Source organism: Mytilus trossulus, chromosome 10 (assembly GCF_036588685.1).
Source record: "Mytilus trossulus isolate FHL-02 chromosome 10, PNRI_Mtr1.1.1.hap1, whole genome shotgun sequence".
In the NCBI taxonomy this organism is placed as follows: domain Eukaryota; kingdom Metazoa; phylum Mollusca; class Bivalvia; order Mytilida; family Mytilidae; genus Mytilus; species Mytilus trossulus.
In genome coordinates this window covers 9,704,957-9,726,216 of record NC_086382.1, presented here as the reverse complement: position 1 = coordinate 9,726,216, position 21,260 = coordinate 9,704,957, and the positions used below count along the sequence as shown (strand labels likewise).

The window sequence follows — 21,260 nt, the reverse complement described above, 5'->3', positions numbered from 1 at the left end:
CTTAGTAGAACCTTACTTCTTTACACATAACGTTCTTCTTACCTTTTCAATACAGCATGTTCAACGCGTTTACATAACAGAAATGTTGAAACTGATCATGTTTATAACCAACATCTGGTTAAAAGTTTCTTAATTGATATAAGAAAATGTGGTATGAGAAAATTCTCCATCCAAGACACTATTTGTCAAAGTAAACCATTATAGGTCAAAGTACGGCCTTCAACACAGAACCGTTGCTAAGCCAATTAATGTAACTTCATCGGTTTATAAGGGTTTTATTAACGTTTGGTATATTTTTTCATTTGTTGCTTTGTAACAAAAATCTCACTGTAAATTTCTAATTTTTTTGTCAATTTTTAATCTTTCATATTCTATATGTTCACTTGTACTTTTCACCTGATTTCAGAGTTCTGTTACCATTGTCAATATAAACTTTGAACATATTTGAGTAGAAAGTCAACATATTGCAAATATTTTTTATAGATTGATTCAAATGTCTTTAGGTATATTTTGAACAGCATTCTTTCTTTTCGCACGACGATGAATAGAAGTCCACACGATAAATATAATAAATTCCACCAGTTCTGTAATGGTAAGGATACTGGCACCCAGAAATAAACCCATCTGTCCTCCAAGGTTCGCTACAAAATAATTACATTATATGTATGGTCAACTTTTCATTAAAATACTTTATTCTGATTGGCTTTCTGCACATCACGTGTTATTCCGTAAACAATTGTATTAGTCAATAAAACTTTTCATTCATGATCACACGTGGTCCCACAATAAAGTGCACAGGTGAATTAAATAAAACAATTTAAAATTCGTGTTTTCATGATCGTAACTAAAAAATGTAATAGAAGTATTGAATGCTTCTTTTTGTAACTTCATAGGGTTGTAAAAGCGTTGACCGTGCGCACATTTTAAGAATGAAGCTGTACTTCGGTCAACGCTTTTACACTCCAATGAATTAACCAAAAGAAGCATTCAATTCTTAAATAATATGTTTCTGTTCAGTAAAATGTTCAAAGTAAATAACAAACAAGCAGAACTCATTGACAAATTTCAAACGAAAATTCCCTAATCGAATGATATAGTAAAAAACTAAAACACATCATACAAATGGATAACAGATGTCACAATCTTGGCTTGGAAAAAGAGGCGAAAGATACAAAAGAGACATTCAAACTCATAAGTCGAAGAAAATAAACTAACGACACCATGTCAAAAAAGAAAAAAAAACTGCAATATTCAAACATAACATAAAAAATATGTAAGTTGGCAATGGAAATTTGAAATCATCCTTTTTGTAAAAAGTAAAATAACAACAATACCGAACTTCGAGGAAAATTTAAAACGAAAAGTCAGTAATCGAAAGTCTCAAACATATTTAAATTGTATAGAAAACCACAGTCTTATTCCTGACTTAAAACGGTTAAAATAACTTTGTAATAGATGATTCAATATCAAGGTCTCCAATCCGGTAAACAAAAATGAAAAAATCCTCCGTCAAGCAAGGCTGCAACTGAGTAAAGATACACATAAGTAAGAACTTAATCAAGAGAAAACAAATTAATTTACCACACTTAAACTAGGTATAAAGTCCTTTGCTGCTGCAAAATGTCAAGCCATATAAGGTACTGTGAAGCACCCCCGAATTAATTGAGAGATCAAGCGAGGAGAACCGAAAAACAAATGCCAAGTCACACGGGACTGTAGCGCTATACAAAACATCTTATTATAACTTTAGTATCTTTGCTGTCTAGTGAGATTAAATTATGCCTATAACAATTAAAATTAGATTTGTACTGAAAGGGTTTATCTACCTAATAATGACGTAACACCGTCGTATTTAGGAACTTGTTCCGTTACTGTTGTTGACAAGTCTTTCAGATATATCCGAATCCTCAGGTTGTGTCTTTGATAATCATTTCTACAATATAATTTATAAAATTCAGATTAAGAAATGTATTAAGATAAAAAAAAAAAAAAGACATGAAAGTTACAGTGTATATTTTGTTGAAGGTTGATTTAAGTTTTCCAAACATGAGTATAATTCCAAAGAGAATTATTCCAAACCGATATAATCAACTAAATTACTTATTTTAACATTACATTACTTCGTACTTTATTTGGCCTTTTAAACTTTTTTGGACTCGAGCGTCACTGATGAGTCTTTTATAGACATATATATAAAATATAAATTTAGTCCTGGTATCAATAATGAGTTTATTTACATGTATATTTAAAAATTCTAAATTTCTGATATCACTAAGATTCTAGGGTGCCATTCCTAAATTATAAATCAAGAAAATGATATGCTTACATGTTCGCTACAGATGATAATACTTGGTCGTACTTAATGACCAGGCATTCTGGAGGACAAACACATATTGTTGACGAATATGATATATCCCCTGTTAAAGTAAGTAATGTAGGACTGAATAAATGCTTCTTGTCAGTAAAGATATAGCAGTTAGCTAGTACGTTTATTTTCAATTGTTTATTTAAGTGCATGTTTAGGAATTTAACAAAATTAAAAGTTTGTTCATTTCAAATTTCTATTGACTTTTCAGTTTTTGAGATTTTTGTTCCTAGTAAAGACTGGTTCCCATGTCGTAACATAGCAAGGTATCAAAATTTAGTATGGCGAACCATTTTTTGTTTAATTACATTTAATCTCAACAACAAAGGTAACTTTTTTTTCGGAAATTGAGAACAAAATCGAAATTTGTCATTATTGTCGTTTAGAGCATATTAACCTCAACTTAAATTTCATGGAACCCATGTTCAGTATGCGTCGGTGAACATGTCCAAATTATGAAACAAAACATGACAACTGAACCATATCATTACCATACTCGGTAGCAATATATCAATTACTAAACAATACATACCATAAAGTTCTGCTGCACAAGTATTGGCCTGGTAATCATCGACGCAATATGTTTCATTTCCTAATAAAGTAAATAAAAAAATATATGAACTTCCGGTTATAAAACATTTTCCAGAATATAGTACGAAATTATGTTAAATAAGGTCAGCTAATTTAAAGATCCATTGTCCACGTATATCGTATATCAGGACATGTTTGCGTCCTTCGCGATCGAGTTTAGTTATTTTGTTTGCAGCAGGCAGGATGCATTTTGAAGCAAAATAAACTGTTTGCGATCGTTTCACTGTCTACTTTATTGTTGTGAACTGGGCCAAGATTTAACTTTTCCTTCATAGATTCATCTTGCGATCAAAAGGCGAAAAGTGTATGTACGATGATAACGTAGTGGTCATACTCTATGCGTTTATATCATTCACCACGTTAAGCAAACATAAATAAAAATCAAACCTCCCTTTTAGATTAAACAAACAAAGTACTTTTTTAACAAGCAAAAATAGAAGTATTTATACTAAAACTATTAAAATTATCGATCGATATAATTTAGGAAAACTTGAACAACTAAGGTTCCATGTGTTTGTATTTATGCATTTTGTGTGGACAAGATATAAGAAGATGGGGTATGAGTGCCAAAGTGACAACTCTCCATCCAAGTCACAATTTGTAGTAAACCATTATACGGTCATCTACATGGAGCCTTTTTTCACACCGAAAAGCAAGCTATAAAGATTATAAACTTATAAAAGATCAAGGTGTGATAAGGACCTTTTCTTTTCCCAATTTTCTTTATATATAATAGAATTTGTAATCTTCAAAGTTGAAGCCTATTCAAAATGTGTAATGATCTGTAGTATCTGGGCATTCTTATAGAACCTTGTTATGTGCTCAGGTTTGTTCAGACTATGACATTTAGAGACTATGCGGTATGGGCTTTATTTACTGTTGAATGCCGTACGGGGACCTACAGTTAATAATTTCTGTGTCATTTGATATCTTTTGGAGAATTGTCTCATTGGCAATCATTCCACATCTTCTTTTTAATATGAGCAACAAAAAGTGTCAAAAATATAAATCTTTGTATTTTTTTGTGAATGGTATTACACTATTCATTCTTGGTGTCCTTTATAGCTTGCAGTTTGATGTGAACCAAGGCTCCTTGTTGAAGACAGTACTTTGACCTATAATGGTTTACTTTAACAAATTGTGACTTGGATGGAAAGATTTCTCATTGGCCCACAAACCACATCTTCTTATATCTATTTGACATCAGAACCATCGTACACAAACCGATCGTCTCCTTTACTCTTATATAACCAGGGGTACAATCAAAATCACGCGATGGATATACACACTCCGGAAGTAACAGTCGAGCAGACCGCTTGAAAGGTAAGTTGTCGTATTACTTGTTTGAATCAATAAAATTTAATAAATAAGGTAGTGCACCGAATGTCAGATACTATCTGGTTTTGAAATACACAATTATCCTTGCTGGAAAGCGTGCAGTTAATGCTAACACTTCGACACAGTTCCAAAATTTCACCAGATAACTGTGTCGAAGTGTTTGCAATAACTGCACGCTTTCTAGCAAAACAAAATGTGTATTTTAAAACTACATACTATCCGACATTCGGTGTGCCAACTTATTAATCAAAATTTAATCGATATAACAAGAAAATGCAACTACTAACCTTTCAATCGTCGAGTTCGACTGTAACTTCCGGTGTGTGTATATCCATCACGTGATTTTGATTGTACCCCTTGTATAATTCATTATATGCAATATCACGATGGTTTACAATGGTTCCCTTTTTTCTTAATAAGCTTGAATTGAATTGCTTTTGCAGGCTGTTATTTGCCCTTCAATTATGAACCGCTTAGTGATACCAGATTTAGGATTTAGTATCATATTTCTTTAGAATAAGAATTAATTAAAACAGTTTCAATTATACGTCAATAACGCAGTTATATGGCTTTGATCAATCGAAATGTCTGGAAAACTCATCTTCGCCTGGAGGTAGAGAATTATAACAGTTTTAACGCTTTGTATAAAAAAAATCGGCAAGTTACTTAAAAAGTGCACTTTAACTTGTGTTTCTAAAAAAAGGCACATACCGAACTTACTCCTTAACAGAAAATAACCGCATCAGGTATATTCATGTCAACACAGGCGTGCTGAAAACTACGGTGATAATATTTTCTGGGACAATGTGTATAAAAAGTAAAATCACACAAAATACTGAACTTAGAGGAAAATCAATTTGGAAAGTCCATAATCACATGGCAAACTCAAATAACAAAACGTATCAAAAACAAATGGACAAGAACTGTCATATTCCTGACTTGGTACAGGCATTTTCAAATGTAGAAAAAGGTGGATTAAACCTGGTTCTTTAGCGCTATAACATAGCTCTTTTTTATATTATGATATAATGTTGGTTAGTTCAGAAAATGTTTTCTCATTACGGTTTACCGTACGTAATTCCCCTTTTACAATGCCTTAATTTGGTAACTGTTAATAATACCTGTTGGAGAAGGATTCATCGTGCAGCTACACTCTTTCATCAACATTTCGTTATAACAGTTACGTTTGCAATCAACAAAGCTGTAATCGGCGTCGTCTATACAAATCTGATTTCCATACGCAATATATGGACTTGGTAAAGATTTATACTGTAATATATATAAAGTTACTTTTTGATAAACTTGACACATATGCGTCTTTAAAAAATTAAATATACTGTGGATTCATTTATTTTCCAAAGAAAACTTTTATATTCGTGGATATTTAACTTCGTGGTTTTGGCAAAGTCTACATCTACATACATTTCTTTAAAAAAAAAATGTAATTCGTTGAACATTTAAATTCGTGGTTCCCTCGTACACAAGAAATCCACAAAAAGTGGTAACCAACAAATATTAATGAATCCACAGTAACAACAATCACTTTTCCTTTGCGGCGGCGGATATTTTCTCTTGTGACGTCAACAATTTATGTGAACTTCTGTTATATTCAGTAATTGCTGACAAATAACAGTTAGGTGTATTGCATTTAAAGAATGTATGGTCATTTTGTCGTTACGTTGCTGTCTCGTCAACGTTATATCGCATCTTTCTTTTTTTCATAATTTATGATTATTTAATTCAGTTGAACCAAGGAGGTCATGTAACCTCAGTCCTTGGTTGAACCTTCCTTTTTAAATAAATATATTTATTAAAATTATGTACACCGGTATGTAAACATTACCATGTGTATTTGTTCATAAATTTACACGTGTTTGAAAGTATATGATAGGTTAAATGTTTTTCATTTGGTCGAGCCAGAACTGACCATAATGTTTGAATAAGGTCATTTCAAATATTTCGTGCTATACTTTTGGCGGTTTTGTAAATTAAATATATTGTCATTCGAGGTTCGCTTTTGGTGCAGTAAAGTTTCCCAACCTCCCACCCGACTTAATGTATTTTTCATGTGTTATTTTTTTTATTAATGTGAATAATAATGTGTGTAAGAACAGAATCTAATATGTATTTGCGTACATAATGAAAATTGTTTTTATTTTTGTAGATTGTTTTTTTGTGATTGTTACCTGCAGCGGCCTAGGAAGACAGTAACACTGACCATGGAAGTAAATATATTTAAATATTACTTCCATGCACTGATGAACATTTATTACATTGCATGTGTCTTTTATAAAATTAAAGCTTTGCTGCACACTGCCAGTCGAGCTGGTCCCATACAAAGGTGTTGAGTTTATTAGTAAATAATTTATGTTCGCTTGAAGTTATGAATTAGAACATAAATGTTTGCTAGTGGCCTTTAATTGGTCGGAAGTTTTCATATGAAATTATGCAATCGTTGCATTTCAGCATGTTCAGATGAATGCACATTTTGAAACTTATAATTCAAAATGGAAGGGTTTTGATGGTTTTGATGATGTTGTTAGAATTTCAGCAATCATACCACACTGAATCACTTGCATATAATCGACTGGCGATCTCAGATCCCATTATTATAGCTTTGAATGATTATCACATGTTTTGTATGTGTATACTTGTGTACATAGAATTAGGTATAATGAACTATGTATGTATATTTCTTTCTATCTTGTTCACCATTGTTAATTTGTATTATTTGCCTGCCTCTTGTTACAGTGTAAACTGTCTAGAGTGTTAATAAAAGTTGAAAAGTTGAAAGTTGAATCAATAATTTGAAATTAAAGATCTATAGTTGAAAAAAACTTAAATAGCGAATACTGACCTCTCTCCTGTGAATTTCTATAAATGTTTCAGTGCCATTTCTCACAGTTCTACCATCCCTCAACATATTTGGATCTTCTTGAGGATCATGAATAGCAATCTACTCAACACAAACAAAAATATTCTTGAGATAATATGAGGAACAGCGGAGCATTGCGCACCAAGAGGGCGACAAACGTCAATTGACAATGAGTGACGGTCACAACGAATCAATTCAATTCCGCTCCAACCCAAGCCCAAAAATATTAGTTGTCACAAAAACACATTTCTGTGAATACACCAAATAATTTATTATGTTTCTCAATAAAATACGTTTAAGGGTGTGTATTAGGTTTATGATTTTTTTGTAAGATGTTTTGGACTACTTTAAAAGGTCATTTACCAAAATTTAAGCAGATTCTAAATTAATTTCTTTCAATTTAAGATCCATTTAATACCAATGCAAATATACGGTAAAAGTCCGAGTAGGTCTTTTTCCGCCTTTTTTTATAATCAGATATCTCCAAAAGAAGATGCATAACCTATCAATATTTAGTTTAATTTGTTCCTTAACTTTAATTCCACCTTATTACATTCTTAAACTATAAAATGTATTACAAAATATTCTGTTTTTTGTTTAATTTGTACATTCTGTTTTCCTTGTGTATTTCAAATAAAAAAATCGAAAATCTGCTCTCGTAAAAAAATAGAGTTTTATAGAGCTTGTTTAAAAAAAGTGCCTTAAACCGATTATCATAATTATTTATATCTTATATATCCTAAATTTGTCTATTGGTTTGAGAAATCAATGTCATTATGTTTTTCGTCTATATAAAAGCAAGGGTAAAATTTCTGGATTTGCAGTTACCAGCAACTCATTCATTGTTCTCAGTTATCAATCATTTAACCTGTATACTTAACTAGGATTAGAGATTTTCGTTGTAAAAAACATACTTTGATTCAAACGAATGAGATCAGTGTCATGTTGGTGTTTTACTCAATTTAGACACAATTTTATGGTTTTGGTCTTTTTACGCTGAAACTATATTGTGCATTTTTCATGTTTTTTTGTCTGTTGAAGCTAACGATTTTTCGATCTTGATTTAAGGTCCGTCGTCTTTTTGATTTAGTCTGATATATGTTTTTACTTTAAAAGTAATGAAAATCTACTTTGTAGTGTGGCGCCTGAATTGTTTTTCCAATTATTTTGAAGGTTGTATCTTGAATTTCAATTGAAAGAACTTTTGAATTATAATTTTCGAACGATGCGGAAATGAGTTTTTGACTGTCAATATTAAAGTCATATGAAACGAGTGAGTGGTGAAAAATAATGTTTATCCAATTCTTGAACCAATGCATGTATATATTTTAAACTTAGTCCTCTGTGCACGATTTTATCATTATTTTCGCAAATATATCCTATAATCGTCATTTTTCCTCTCTTTGTTTGTGATGATTTAAAAAATATGGCTGCTCATTAAATGCCCTGTTTTGAAGCCGAGTTTAACCGATTGTCACCATATAGTAATCAAATCACAAAAAGCATGGATATTGAGCACGTGTATAACATGTATAATCAGATATTTGTTTATTTCAATGACAGATCAATGCGTATTGCGATCACCGGATTTTTACGAGGAGGGTTACGCTCGGGTAACTATGCATACGGAAAATATGTCGTTGAATTGCTTCCTGGAAGCAAGCAAGTAAACTTCTTCTGAATGTGGACAAATTAAAGAATTTACTCAGAAAAAGTATATGTACATAAGTTGTATAATGAAAACTATCCATTTTGTTATAAAAAACATATGCATATTTTTTTTTCATTTGAGGTTTCTTATGACTTTAAGGTTATTAATTACATTACATCTGATCATTTATTTTCTTTGTTACAAATATTAATGTAGTGTTATGTTTAGAAGTAATGTTAACTTTTGACGTATAAAATTGGAAATATATGTTGCAATTTAACTCGGCATATTTTATACATTGACATTTAACAGTTTGGTAAAACATGCCGTTATAGTTGAGTTGTCTCATTCATAATTTGTAAAGTTGTGTTGCACATCATCTGTGGTATCATTTTATTTAAATACCTGCAGTTCTGTAGACGTTGTTTCTAGAAACAGGCCAGACGATATTCCATGCTGACTTGTCAAAAACGTTCCATTGGCATTAAATCTTCTACATGCACATCCACACATGTAAGCAGTCTCGTAAAAGTAAAAATCTGTATATTCTAGCACTGGTATTTCCGAATGACCCACAAAACCTTGATCGAAATACAACATTAAGGTGCTCACATCCATTGGATTCTTTGTACACACTGTAACGACCGGAAACGGAAGTTGTTGGTCAAATCGAAAGTACGTTGTAGAAAGCGATGGATAACTGTAGTAGTTCATTAACTGAGTAACAATAATATAGATGAGAACTGTAGCACACACTAGCCAAACTGCTGCCCAGACTGCACTGCAAAATGTGTAAAGGCCAAATACAAAAAGATGTGTGTTTCTTATTACAATACCACCCTATTTTTAAGCTCAAAAATAGCATATACCCTCAAGTTTTTTGGTCATTTTTCAATAAGCAGTTATAGTCAAAATATCCGTCCCATAGACTCAATGTAAATAAAAGGTTAGAAAAAACTATCCCTACCTTTCCTTTTTTACAAGGATGTAATAGGAAATACACATGTTATTTTTGTTGGCCTAAGAATGAACTTAGGCTAGGTTTACATTGTAGAAAAATTCTGTAAAAATGTTTGTGCTCCTTGGTTATATTTTCCTATGATACAGGGTAAAATATTTTCCCCAACCACATCTAATACCTATTTTTTTGTTCATATAAGACTTCAATATATCATAAAATATCATTTACCATGTTTAATCAGATTCTAGATTTTATTTCTTTCGATTTGAGATCCAAATAATAGCACTGGAAATATTGTCAGCGTTTTACCCGACATGTTTTAGAAAATCGAATATCTCGAAAAGAAGCTCCATAATCTAACAATTATTTTGCTCTTTAACTAATGCTCTTCTGACTTACCTTAAATTCTATGTTTTTCTTTTATTTCATCTAAGTACATTGAATTTCTTAATATGGTTTGGACGAAGATTAATTAATTAAACAAAAAAATGTCTGTGTTTGATTATTTGCCGATGACAAATCGTCATTTTTTTCTAATTTTCTAAGTACATTCTTAATGTAGTTAGGACGAAGATTTATTCATTAAAAAATGTCTGTGTTTGATTATTTGCCGATGACAAATCGTCATTTTTTCTAATTCTCTTTTCACATTGATGTTGTGTGGATTGATTGCTAAACGAAATTTAGATGTAATATATTTCTCTTCATGTAGGAATATTAACAAAAAAATAGAAAATTTTATATATATATATATTATAACTTATCCATATAAACATATTTTATATATATATATTATAACTTATCCATATAAACATATTTTATATATATATATTATAACTTATCCATATAAATATTTCCATTTTTTTTTTAGATTCAAATGATATACGAGTCCTAGTCAAACCAAGATCACACATTTTGTTTAATAAGCTTGGGTCTTTAAAACTGTCTATAAAACTCAAGACAGGGGAGTCTGGAATATTTACTTGATAACGAGTTTAAATGTGATAATATAGGGTTATGCTTTGAATATTGGGGAATATTGTCCTGAGTTGAATTTGATATTGCACGAGCTTCCAATATTCATGCAATAACCCTTCTATTGTATAGCAATATAATATTTGAAAGTAAAAATTGTTTTAAACTATTATTAACTTGTTCTTGTCCTGAACATGCATGACATATTTACCACTGGACGTTAAGCAACCAACAATCAATCAATCAATCAATTTTAATCCTTAAATGTGGATTTTTAACAAAAAATGCATTGAACAAACAAATATTTTCTTATGTTACTGAAACTTCATTCAGCAAACATTACAGAAACTTCATTCAGCAAACATTACATCATTCTTTGTAATTTAGTTAAAGAAAAGGGAAAGTGATCGAAAATAAAATATGTTTTGGCAGAGATGCGTCTTGAGCATGTGTGTAAACATGACTAATAAAATAGATTTAAGATGTAGACTATATTGTGAGCTATGGAGAAGAACCAAACAACAGCCAACAACCCAGACCATAAGAGCAAGAAAGTGGAAGTGGATCGGGCATACCCTAAGAAAGAAAGACACGCACATAACCAAGCAAGCCCTAGAATGGAACCCCCAAGGACATCGAAAAAGGGGAAGGCCAAAAAACACCTGGCGCAGGGGACTAACAACCGAGCTGAGTAAAATTGGGATGACCTGGAAAGAAACAAAACGTATAGCTATGGACAGGAAGAAATGGAGAGAAACTGTAGTTGCCCTATGTCCCCCTTGGGACGAAGTGGATTAAGTCAAGTAAGTCATATTGTGTGCAAATCCTCAAATTAACAACATGCAGAAATGACGAACATGAAAATATGCAGAAAATAGGTCTACTTTTTTAAATACAAACATGCAGAAGTAAGATTGAAAACGATGTGTATATATCCGATCTTAGTATTAAAGCCGACCAATTCATTTTGACAATACTGTGTTAGCCGGGACAAATTCAAACTCGATATTTGATTCATAAAAGAATTTAACAATCCATTCCAGCATTCAAAAAGGTTCGGAAATCACTATAATATAGACAAGATGAAATTAGAGTATACGGTAAATTTCTTTCATTTGCGGTAAATAAATTTACAAACTTGCAGTAAAATTTTTCTTTTGCGACAGAAATATTCTTTAAAATTAGTTAGTTTATTTCCTTATCAATTTATAGCCTTAGATCATTTGTAATACATAGGAAGATGGATAATACACACGCACGCCATTGCTACGACATTGTACGGTACAGTAGGACAACCGGGTGTGCCTTTTTAGCCAAAATGTGATTCGGCGGCGCTCAGTAGTCCTACGCCAAAATATTGGACTTTTTTATGTCGGCCGACATCAGCTGAAAAATGGCGCGCTTTTGTAGAACTTACAATCGGCATGAAACTTGATCATACGTGCTTTCGAATTTTATTCATTTTGGTCCGTATTTGCAGTTAGAGGTTTACAATGTTCTATTATCTGAACAGAAGTGATAGCGTGAATATTTTCCATGGAGACCGTGAAGAACACCTTGACCAGTTTGAAAACGGATGTTGACAACTTGTGTGGGTATAACATTTCCGGAGACAAGTGCGGATACCTAAGACCGAAATCCGAATGTAATATACCACTAAATAGTTGATTAAATACTAGTATATGTCAGAAAAGGAAATGATTTCAATTTTCATCTTTGATATAATTTTGCACTTTATTTTTGCCGTTTAAATCATTTCTTTGGGTCCGAATTATTTGATAATAATTAACTAAAATATCTGGAATAAACCTTTACCTTTTGTGTTGTTTAGCATAACATGTAAGCATCCAAGAATGTCATAAATGCAACTTTTCAGAGCGGAATGCCAAATCCAACGTCCAATAATGGCCGCCATTACGTGTTGACAACGTCGTCTAGTGAACCGTATCACTGAGCGCCGAAATCCTTACTCAGGCGCTTCCGGTTGTCCTACTGGTATAATAGAGTTTCGACGTAGAAGTTGTGGCGACGTTACTGCAAACAATGACGTCGCCAGATAATTGTAATGTTTCGGCCAAAAACTAAACTTCAACAGAGAGTAGCGTAAAAACTGATACGGTTGCTAAGGACTTTCTTTGCACCGATGGATTTGTCTTTCATTTTTAAATTGTATATCAATTTTAGAAAAAAAATCCATTTTCCAACAAAATAGAAAATCTTGATAATGTAAAAATATCTGCTAATTTTGATGATTTTCCCTAAATATCCTTTGTAATTTTGGTATATCATGTAGTTAATTTCAACGGCTCGTATCTCAAAAACAAAAACGATTACCCCCTTTTTTTATTTCATTTTCTGGTGTAATTTTACAAACAGAATTCGTATGTGAAATTTAAAAAAAATCCATTGTGTAGTTTAATTACGTACACTTCGCCTTAAACTAACATTTTGACTTTGATGACGTCATGAATTTTGAAGATTTATTGCACTAGTGCAATATTGGAATTTATTGCACGCTAACTTTTGGTTACTTTCTGTGAGAAATGGTACATTGCTATGCAATAATATTGTTTGTTTTCGGTTTGTAGTGTTATTTCACATGCAATGAACTATATTTGAAATGAATTACCTAAAAAAATGGTTCTAAAGATTTTAATGTTGTCGATTGTGCAGCAATGAGCATTATATAATTAAAACAAACATTTTAAATTACGAGATATGCTTGCAAATAATATATATTCGAAGAATAATTACTTGGGTCTCTAGTGTAATGACAATAAAGATTTCATTTGAATTGAACTGAATTGATTTACCCAAGATTTTGATATATTAATATTGCTCCCTCATTCAATTATATTGCAATGTGTATTAAATGATTAAATATTAAACATTTATTGGAAATACTTTGTAAATTATCCTGATTCAATGTATTATATAGTTGATTGTATCATATTCTAATATGACGTCCTTATTACGCTTTGTTAACAAAGCAGTGTTCTAATGAGCACAAAAAATATGTTTGACACATGCGCACGGACTTACTGTTTATATTAACGTTATTTCCATCGTTATCCTTTTAAATATTTACATTTATGCAACTAACATAAACTTTTATTATATATTTTTATCAAACAACATATATTTGCCCTGATCGTAGATTTTAAACTTAACAAATATGAAATGTAATATACAGACTCCTCGGGCAGGACACGGGAACAGCTAAACATTCTTACGGTATTTTAGTATGCTTCGACCTATAAATATACTGTATTTGTCATATTAGAATCGGGATATTGCCTTCATGTCATGCTCTATGCTAATTTTAACATGGGTAGGCATTATATTTGACCACATTTTACACCTTGCTTAAGCTCAGTGTAAAATATCGACAAATATAATGCCTAACCCAGGTTAAAATGAGCATAGAGCATGACATGAAGGAATAACTTCTTCAATTCAATATCCCTATTTCGGATGTTTTAATGGAAATTTGTAATAGTCTAGCAATGGATTTCTACCATGGTTACGTAATTACTGCACATATCTTTATTTCTCAGATATATAGTATTTAACAAGTTGGTTGAAAGTTTTGTTGAACTGGTTAAATTCTAGCTCATACAGTAACGTATCCCATAATATCTAAAGAGGGATAATATATCAAGGCAACAATAAAACAACTCATGTCAAATTAAAACAGACAAAGCCATGGCCAAAACGAAAAACGAGAAACGAACAAGTCTACGTACTACTCTGAAAAACAACTCTAGCAACATGAAACCCAGAAATTACGGTGACATATTTTTGCTTAACTCCACGTAATATGGATTCTTGTAGACGCCAGGTATACAACCTCTGAATTGCAATATTTTAATCTTGGATCTTAAGGGTCTTTGTACAGTATTTGGCATTTTAACCTTTTTTGGATTCGAGCGTCACTGATGAGTCTTTGGTAGACGCCTCTGGCGTAAATACAAAATTTAACCCTGGTATCTATGATAGGTTTATTTGGATTAAAAAAGGGTATCTCAAAGAGGATAATTACAAAAAGGCTACATCCCAATACAAATTATCACTGATAGCTAGGGTCCTGTCATTTGCAATATAAGAAACAGGAGCGTCGTATTATGCTAGATCAACCATGTTCAAATCCCTTCCCCGACTGGCTGTCAGTTTTCGTAACTAAGAATAAAATATATATATATATAACATTCCAAAAATAAAATATTTGCTGTTTCAAAATCTAATGGAATATGGGTAATTTCAAATGTTAGTACCTCAAAACGAAAATTGCATACCGCTTATTAGCCAATGATGGCGTATTGGTGCTCGATTTTGAAAATATTACCCAGAATGCATTAGATTCTTAAACGGCAAATTGATACCTTCGAACTACACGTCCTGGATATTTCTTATCAAATGTCATTTTGTTCAAACCATGAAATCCTGTGGTTTCTGTGAAATTTGTCCACAAACTTGTTCCGGAATCACCTTTTTTCTCCATTTTCGAAGTTGTTGGTTCTATAAATGGTTTCACGTGAAATTATATTTATCTATTCACTCGTAAATAGTACGCTGTATGATGTCGGTCCCTTCACAAAGTAAGTTAAGAACCGAATGCAATCATCGAACCTAATTAATCAACTTTCCCTTTGAATTTTGAGAACAATATGGAGCTTTTAAACATTATTTATTTATGATTTATGATCATAATAAGGGACGATTAACAAAGTACAGACAATTTGATAATTAATTGAAAGTTTATTGACCGGCTTATATGAATCTATGGGGACTGGTATGCTAATTACGTTCATTTGTATATCAGAAATGCATGACAGATATTGATGAAATGATTTCAGTTCATCAACAAAGGAGGGGCGAAAGATACCAGAGGATCAAACGCATAGATAGAAAACAAACTGACAACGTCATAGCTAAAAGGAAAATAATAAACAGACAAATAATGTACACAAGACACATCATACAAAACTAAAGAATAATTATGCAACCTAAACCCCACCAAAAATGCGGGTGATCTCATATGCTCGGAAAGAGTTTGTAGATCCTGCTCCACATGTGGCAAAATATAAGGCAAATAACATTTATGTTAATTCGTTCCGTTTTTTTGTGAATTCAATATCGTTTCATCCGGACTCTCCATATTTTGTTTTGTACTGTTTCGTTTTGATTGTTGCATACTGATATATTTTTTGTTTTGTTTTGCCATTTACATGTCCCTTTATACTTGACAAAGTGTGTTAACAGCTAAACCCTTTTTTGTAAATTCTGTATTCGTAACTGTACCTGTGCTGTAATTTTGAAGGTTATTATTCATAGATATAGTAAAATGTGGTATGAGTGCTACTGAGACAACTCTCAATCCAAGTCACAATTTTTAAAAAGTAAACAATTATATATAGGTCAGGTACGACCTAGGCTCAAACAGAACAGCAAACTATAAAGGTCCCCGAAAATTTCTTGTGTGAAGGCATTCAAACGGGAAAACCAACGGTATAATCTATATAAAAAACGAAAAAGAGAAACACTTATATCATGTATATGAACCACACATCATATTCCTGACAATTGCAGCGGTATGGAACGCCACAGCTGTCTTTTGTGGAACTCTGATATTACTTTAGGTTGTTTTGTTATTACTTGATGATATTTTGTCTTTACTTAATATGGTTTTGACGTTATGTAATGCTGTTTTGATATAACTCATTACTCGATGTGGTTTCACCATTATTTAATATGGTTTTATCATTATTCAATGTGGGTTTAACAAGACTTGATGTGTATTTGACTTAACGTAATATAGTTGTTTCATTACATGATGTGGTTTTGTTATTTCGCAATGATGAATTGTCTATTCTTTATATGGTTTTAACATTACGTAATGATATTTCAAAATTTGACGATTTTACACTACTTGATGTATGTGTTTCATTATTTGATGTGGTCTAGTCATTCTTTGAGGTGGTCCTGACATTCTTTGATGTGGTTATCCAATTACTTGATGAGGTAAAACCACGTGACCAATTCGAAAAAAAACCTGTTCTATTTTTAGATAGATTTCCATGTTGTATGTGCATGGAATGAGTGTGGCCATCCATCGAACTAGTGTTCAAATTATAGTTCGGGTTACTGTTTGAGTTAAAAATTGATTTAGTTTTCGGATTCAAGTCATGCTTAGAATTAAGGTTTTAGTTAGCATTGTGTTTCTAGTTGGGTTTCGAGTGTGTGTCACATTTGAAGACAGAGTGCTAGTTACAACTTTGAATTTGAGTCACTTCTTAAGGTAGAGTTTAAGTAAGATTCAAATGAAAGTCTCATTTAGATTATTAGAGATTTCTATTTGAAACTCAATGCTAATTAAAACTTTAATTCCAAGCATGGCTTGAATTCGAGAACTAAATCAATTTTTAACTCAAACAGTTACACGAACTTTTATTTGAATTTTATTTTTAGTTCGATGGATGGCCACACTCAAGTAATGGGATAACTACATCAAAGAATGACACGACGTATATCAAATAATGACAAGACCACATAAAAAAAGAAACACACACATCTAGTAGTGTAAAATTGTCAAATTTTGAAATATCATTACGTAATGTTAAAACCATATAAAGAATAGACAAATCATCATTACGAAATAACAAAACGACATCATGTAATGAAACAACCACATAACGCTAAGTCACATACACATCAATAAAATTGAGAATGGAAATGGGGAATGTGTCAAAGAGACAACAACTCGACCAAATAAAGTAATTTTAAAACCACATTGATTAATGACACAACCATATTAAATAATGGTGAACCCACATCGAGTAATGACAAACCATATTGAGTAATAACAAAAGGTAAAACCACAAAAATACTGAACTTAGAGGAAAATCAATTCGGAAAGTTCATAATCACATGACAAAATCAAAGAACAAAACCCATAAAAAACGAATGGACAAGAACTGTCATATTCCTGACTTAGTACAGGCATTTTCAAATGTAGCGCTAACCCTCTCACTTTAATGACAGTCTCATCAAATTCCGTTATATTCACATTGATGCGTTAAATAATCAGACATGATAAATAAAATATTAAAAATATGGGTACATCAGTCATCATCGTATAACAATTTTAAAAGGAACAATTTAACAGAACACTAAAACATCTACTATCTACGAACACAGTGATTGATTTGAATGTCTGACGTCAGAATTTTTTTATATACGTCACATATATTTGTCGTGCAATGTGCATACACACAATTTTAAAATTTACATAGGCAATGCTAGCATACAGGGTAAAAAAATCAAAAGTATGTAAGAATAAACTTCAAAAACTATATCATGTCAATAGGAAACCATATCGTGTAATATCGAAATATCATTAAGTAATGACTATTCCATATTGAGATTGAGTAATATCAAAACAGCATTACGTAACGTCGAAACCATATGTATTAAAGACAAAATATCATTAAGTAATAATATAACAGCATAAAAAAATATCAGAGTCCCACACAAGACAGATGTGGCGTTCCATACAGCGGGATTAAACGTTTTAATAAAATTGAGAATGGAAATGGGGAATGTGTCAAAGAGACAACAACCCGACCAAATAAAAAAAAAACAACAGCAGAAGGTCACCAACAGGTCTTCAATGTAGCGAAAAATTCCCGTACCCGGAGGCGTCCTTCAGCTGGCCCCTAAACAAATATATACTAGTTCAGTGATAATGAACGCCATACTAATTTCCAAATTGTACACAAGAAACTAAAATTAAAATAATACAAGACTAACAAAGGCCAGAGGTTCCTGACTTGGGACAGGCGCAAAATGCGGCGGGGTTAAACATGTTTGTGAGATCTCAACCCTCCCCCTATACCTCTAACCAATGTAGAAAAGTAAACGCATAACAATACGCACATTAAAATTCAGCTCAAGAGAAGTCCGAGTCTGATGTCAGAAGATGTAACCAAAGAAAATAAACAAAATGACAATAATACATAAATAACAACAGACTACTAGCAGTTAACTGACATGCCAGCTCCAGACTTCAATTAAACTGACTGAAAGATTATGATTTCATCATATGGACATCAGGCACAATTCTTCCCATTAGGGGTTTAGTATCATACCATCATAACATATATGAGAAGAACATAACATAATGTACACTTAAACAAAGTTAAATAGAATTTAAAAAATATCAACAAATGTATTTGTCTGTTTTACCTGATATTTTCGAATTAAGAATAATATAATTTACATTTCTTCTTATGATCTTGATTTATAAATAAATTGATAATTACATAACTTCAATTGTATAATATAAGACTTATAAGTTACTTATCAATTTCGAAGAACATTAAGAAAAACGGAGTATGTCGTCAGATTTATTTCATATTATTTATTATAAATATAATCGCGCAAATGACATGAACTGCCACTCATACATTCTTTCCAAGTTCACTTTTACTTAATGACTTTTCAGAAATTACGCAATCTACTGCAAATAAACATTCTACGTGGAATTCAATTGTATAACAATGGCGAGAAGCTACATAGAATTAAACGCAAAACAATGTCGAGAAGCTACATAGACTTCTATGCATAACAATGGCGAGAAGCTACATAGACTTCTATGCAAAACAATTGCGAGAAGCTACATAGAAATCTATGCATAACAATGGCGAGAAGCTACATAGATCTCTATGCATAACAATGGCGAGAAGCTACATAGACTTCTATGCAAAACAATGGCGAGAAGCTATATAGGCTTCTATGCAAAACAATGGCGAGAAGCTACATAGACTTTTATGCATAACAATGGCGAGAAGCTTCATAGACTTCTATGAAAAACATCACTAAGTAAGTTGCATTTATCTAAGGAGATTCCGACAAATGATAACGACGATTCTATTTATTATTATCTTTAAAGTATTTTGTTATTTTGTCAACTGTTTTGATAAAATATTAAGACCAACGATGCATGTAACTGTTTTATTTAACGATTTATTGGACTATAATTTCAAAGTTATTTCTAAATTAATCTTACAAACAGAATTTTAAGAACATTTCAATTTTTAATTGCTGTCTTGCTACACATCTGTAACTGTGAGTCAATAGTTTAATACGTGACAAAACACACAAGTAACAGTTCTAAAAAATAATTGTAGTGTGAATTAGTGTAGTGTATGCATTGATCGGTTGTTCTGTAAAATATGTATTTTACACGTAAATCTTCGTATTCAAATCAGTCTTGAATGCTTCTATTTGTAACTTCAAAGAGTTGTTAAAGCGTTGACCAACGTACATTTGGAAGCGCTTCATCTGAAAGTGTGCGCACGATCAAAGCTTATACAACCCTATGAAGTTACAAATAGACATTTGCGGAAACTAGGTCTACACCTAGGATTACACCTTAGACTTACGATTACAGTTAAAAAAAACAAAGGGTCATCTCAAAATGAAAAAAAAAACAAAAAACAAATAAAGATACATAGTTAAATGATTTTTTTTATTATGTAAATAAGTCTTTACGGCGGCAAACGAAAACAGCGCATTTGGTCAAAACAGATGTTAATCGCTGTCTTGGATGTCTCCACGAAGTCCCCATAACTTCGTATTTTTTCAATTCTCCGATTGCGTGTTCAACCTTAACTCTATAGTGGGTTATCAGTCTATTTAACTTTCTACATTTTCTCTGCATATTCCGGGGTTTTCTAACAATTTGTTGCCTAGTATAAGCTGTCAGTACTAGATGTCTGATGGGATAAATTTTGTAGCCCAGCAGAAATAGCTCATCCGGGAAAGGTAGTTGTTGTCCAATATTTCGCATCAACATATATTGCTGAGCATCGTTTTGATGTCCATAAAATCCACATTCGACATAACATATCCTGCCTTCGTTCGATATAACAACTTGAGTATGAATGCAGTGATATTGTCTGTATCCCGTATAATATTGTTCCTGTGGTTCTGTTATCGGCCTATAAATTTCAGTTGAAGTTCCGTCAATAGCCCCTACTGCAAACGGAAGTTTTCCCCACCAACCTTATAAGTCCTGCCATTCATCCAAAGAAGGCCAACAAATGAGACGACTATATGTTTCTTCAAAAATAGGTAAACATGCATGAATTTCATCTTTAATAATCGAAACACTAACGTCAAATATTACAGAAAGCATGTGATATGACGGATACGATCATAACCAGAGCATAAAAAGAAGTATTCTGTTTTCATATGAAGATGTAGGATCTACGCCAATGAGACAACTCCCTATCCAAATACCAATTTATTAAAGTAAACTATTATAGGTCAATGTTCGGCCTTCAACATATGCATGCCTTTAGATTGGCATACTTTAACTACAGTATAACACAACGACCAATATTACAGGGGCGGATCCAGCCATTTAAAAAAGGGGGGTTTCTAACCCAGTACAAAAAAAGGGGGGCTGGTCCAACTACATGTCCCCATTCAAAGACATTGA

At 32.1% G+C, this 21,260-nt stretch overlaps 1 protein-coding gene across 1 annotated transcript; it reads right to left on the bottom strand.

The window, feature by feature from the left end:
* Positions 1 to 489: 489 nt before the first annotated feature.
* LOC134687681 (acid-sensing ion channel 4-A-like) lies at positions 490 to 15,335 on the bottom strand. Its single transcript, XM_063548138.1, has 8 exons — positions 15,139 to 15,335; positions 9,226 to 9,601; positions 7,152 to 7,250; positions 5,416 to 5,563; positions 2,898 to 2,957; positions 2,327 to 2,417; positions 1,827 to 1,933; positions 490 to 641 (listed from the first exon to the last, which is right to left on the bottom strand). Exons 1-8 carry the CDS (start codon positions 15,255 to 15,257, stop codon positions 490 to 492), a joined length of 1,152 nt encoding a protein of 383 aa, XP_063404208.1. The 5' UTR covers positions 15,258 to 15,335.
* Positions 15,336 to 21,260: the final 5,925 nt, after the last annotated feature.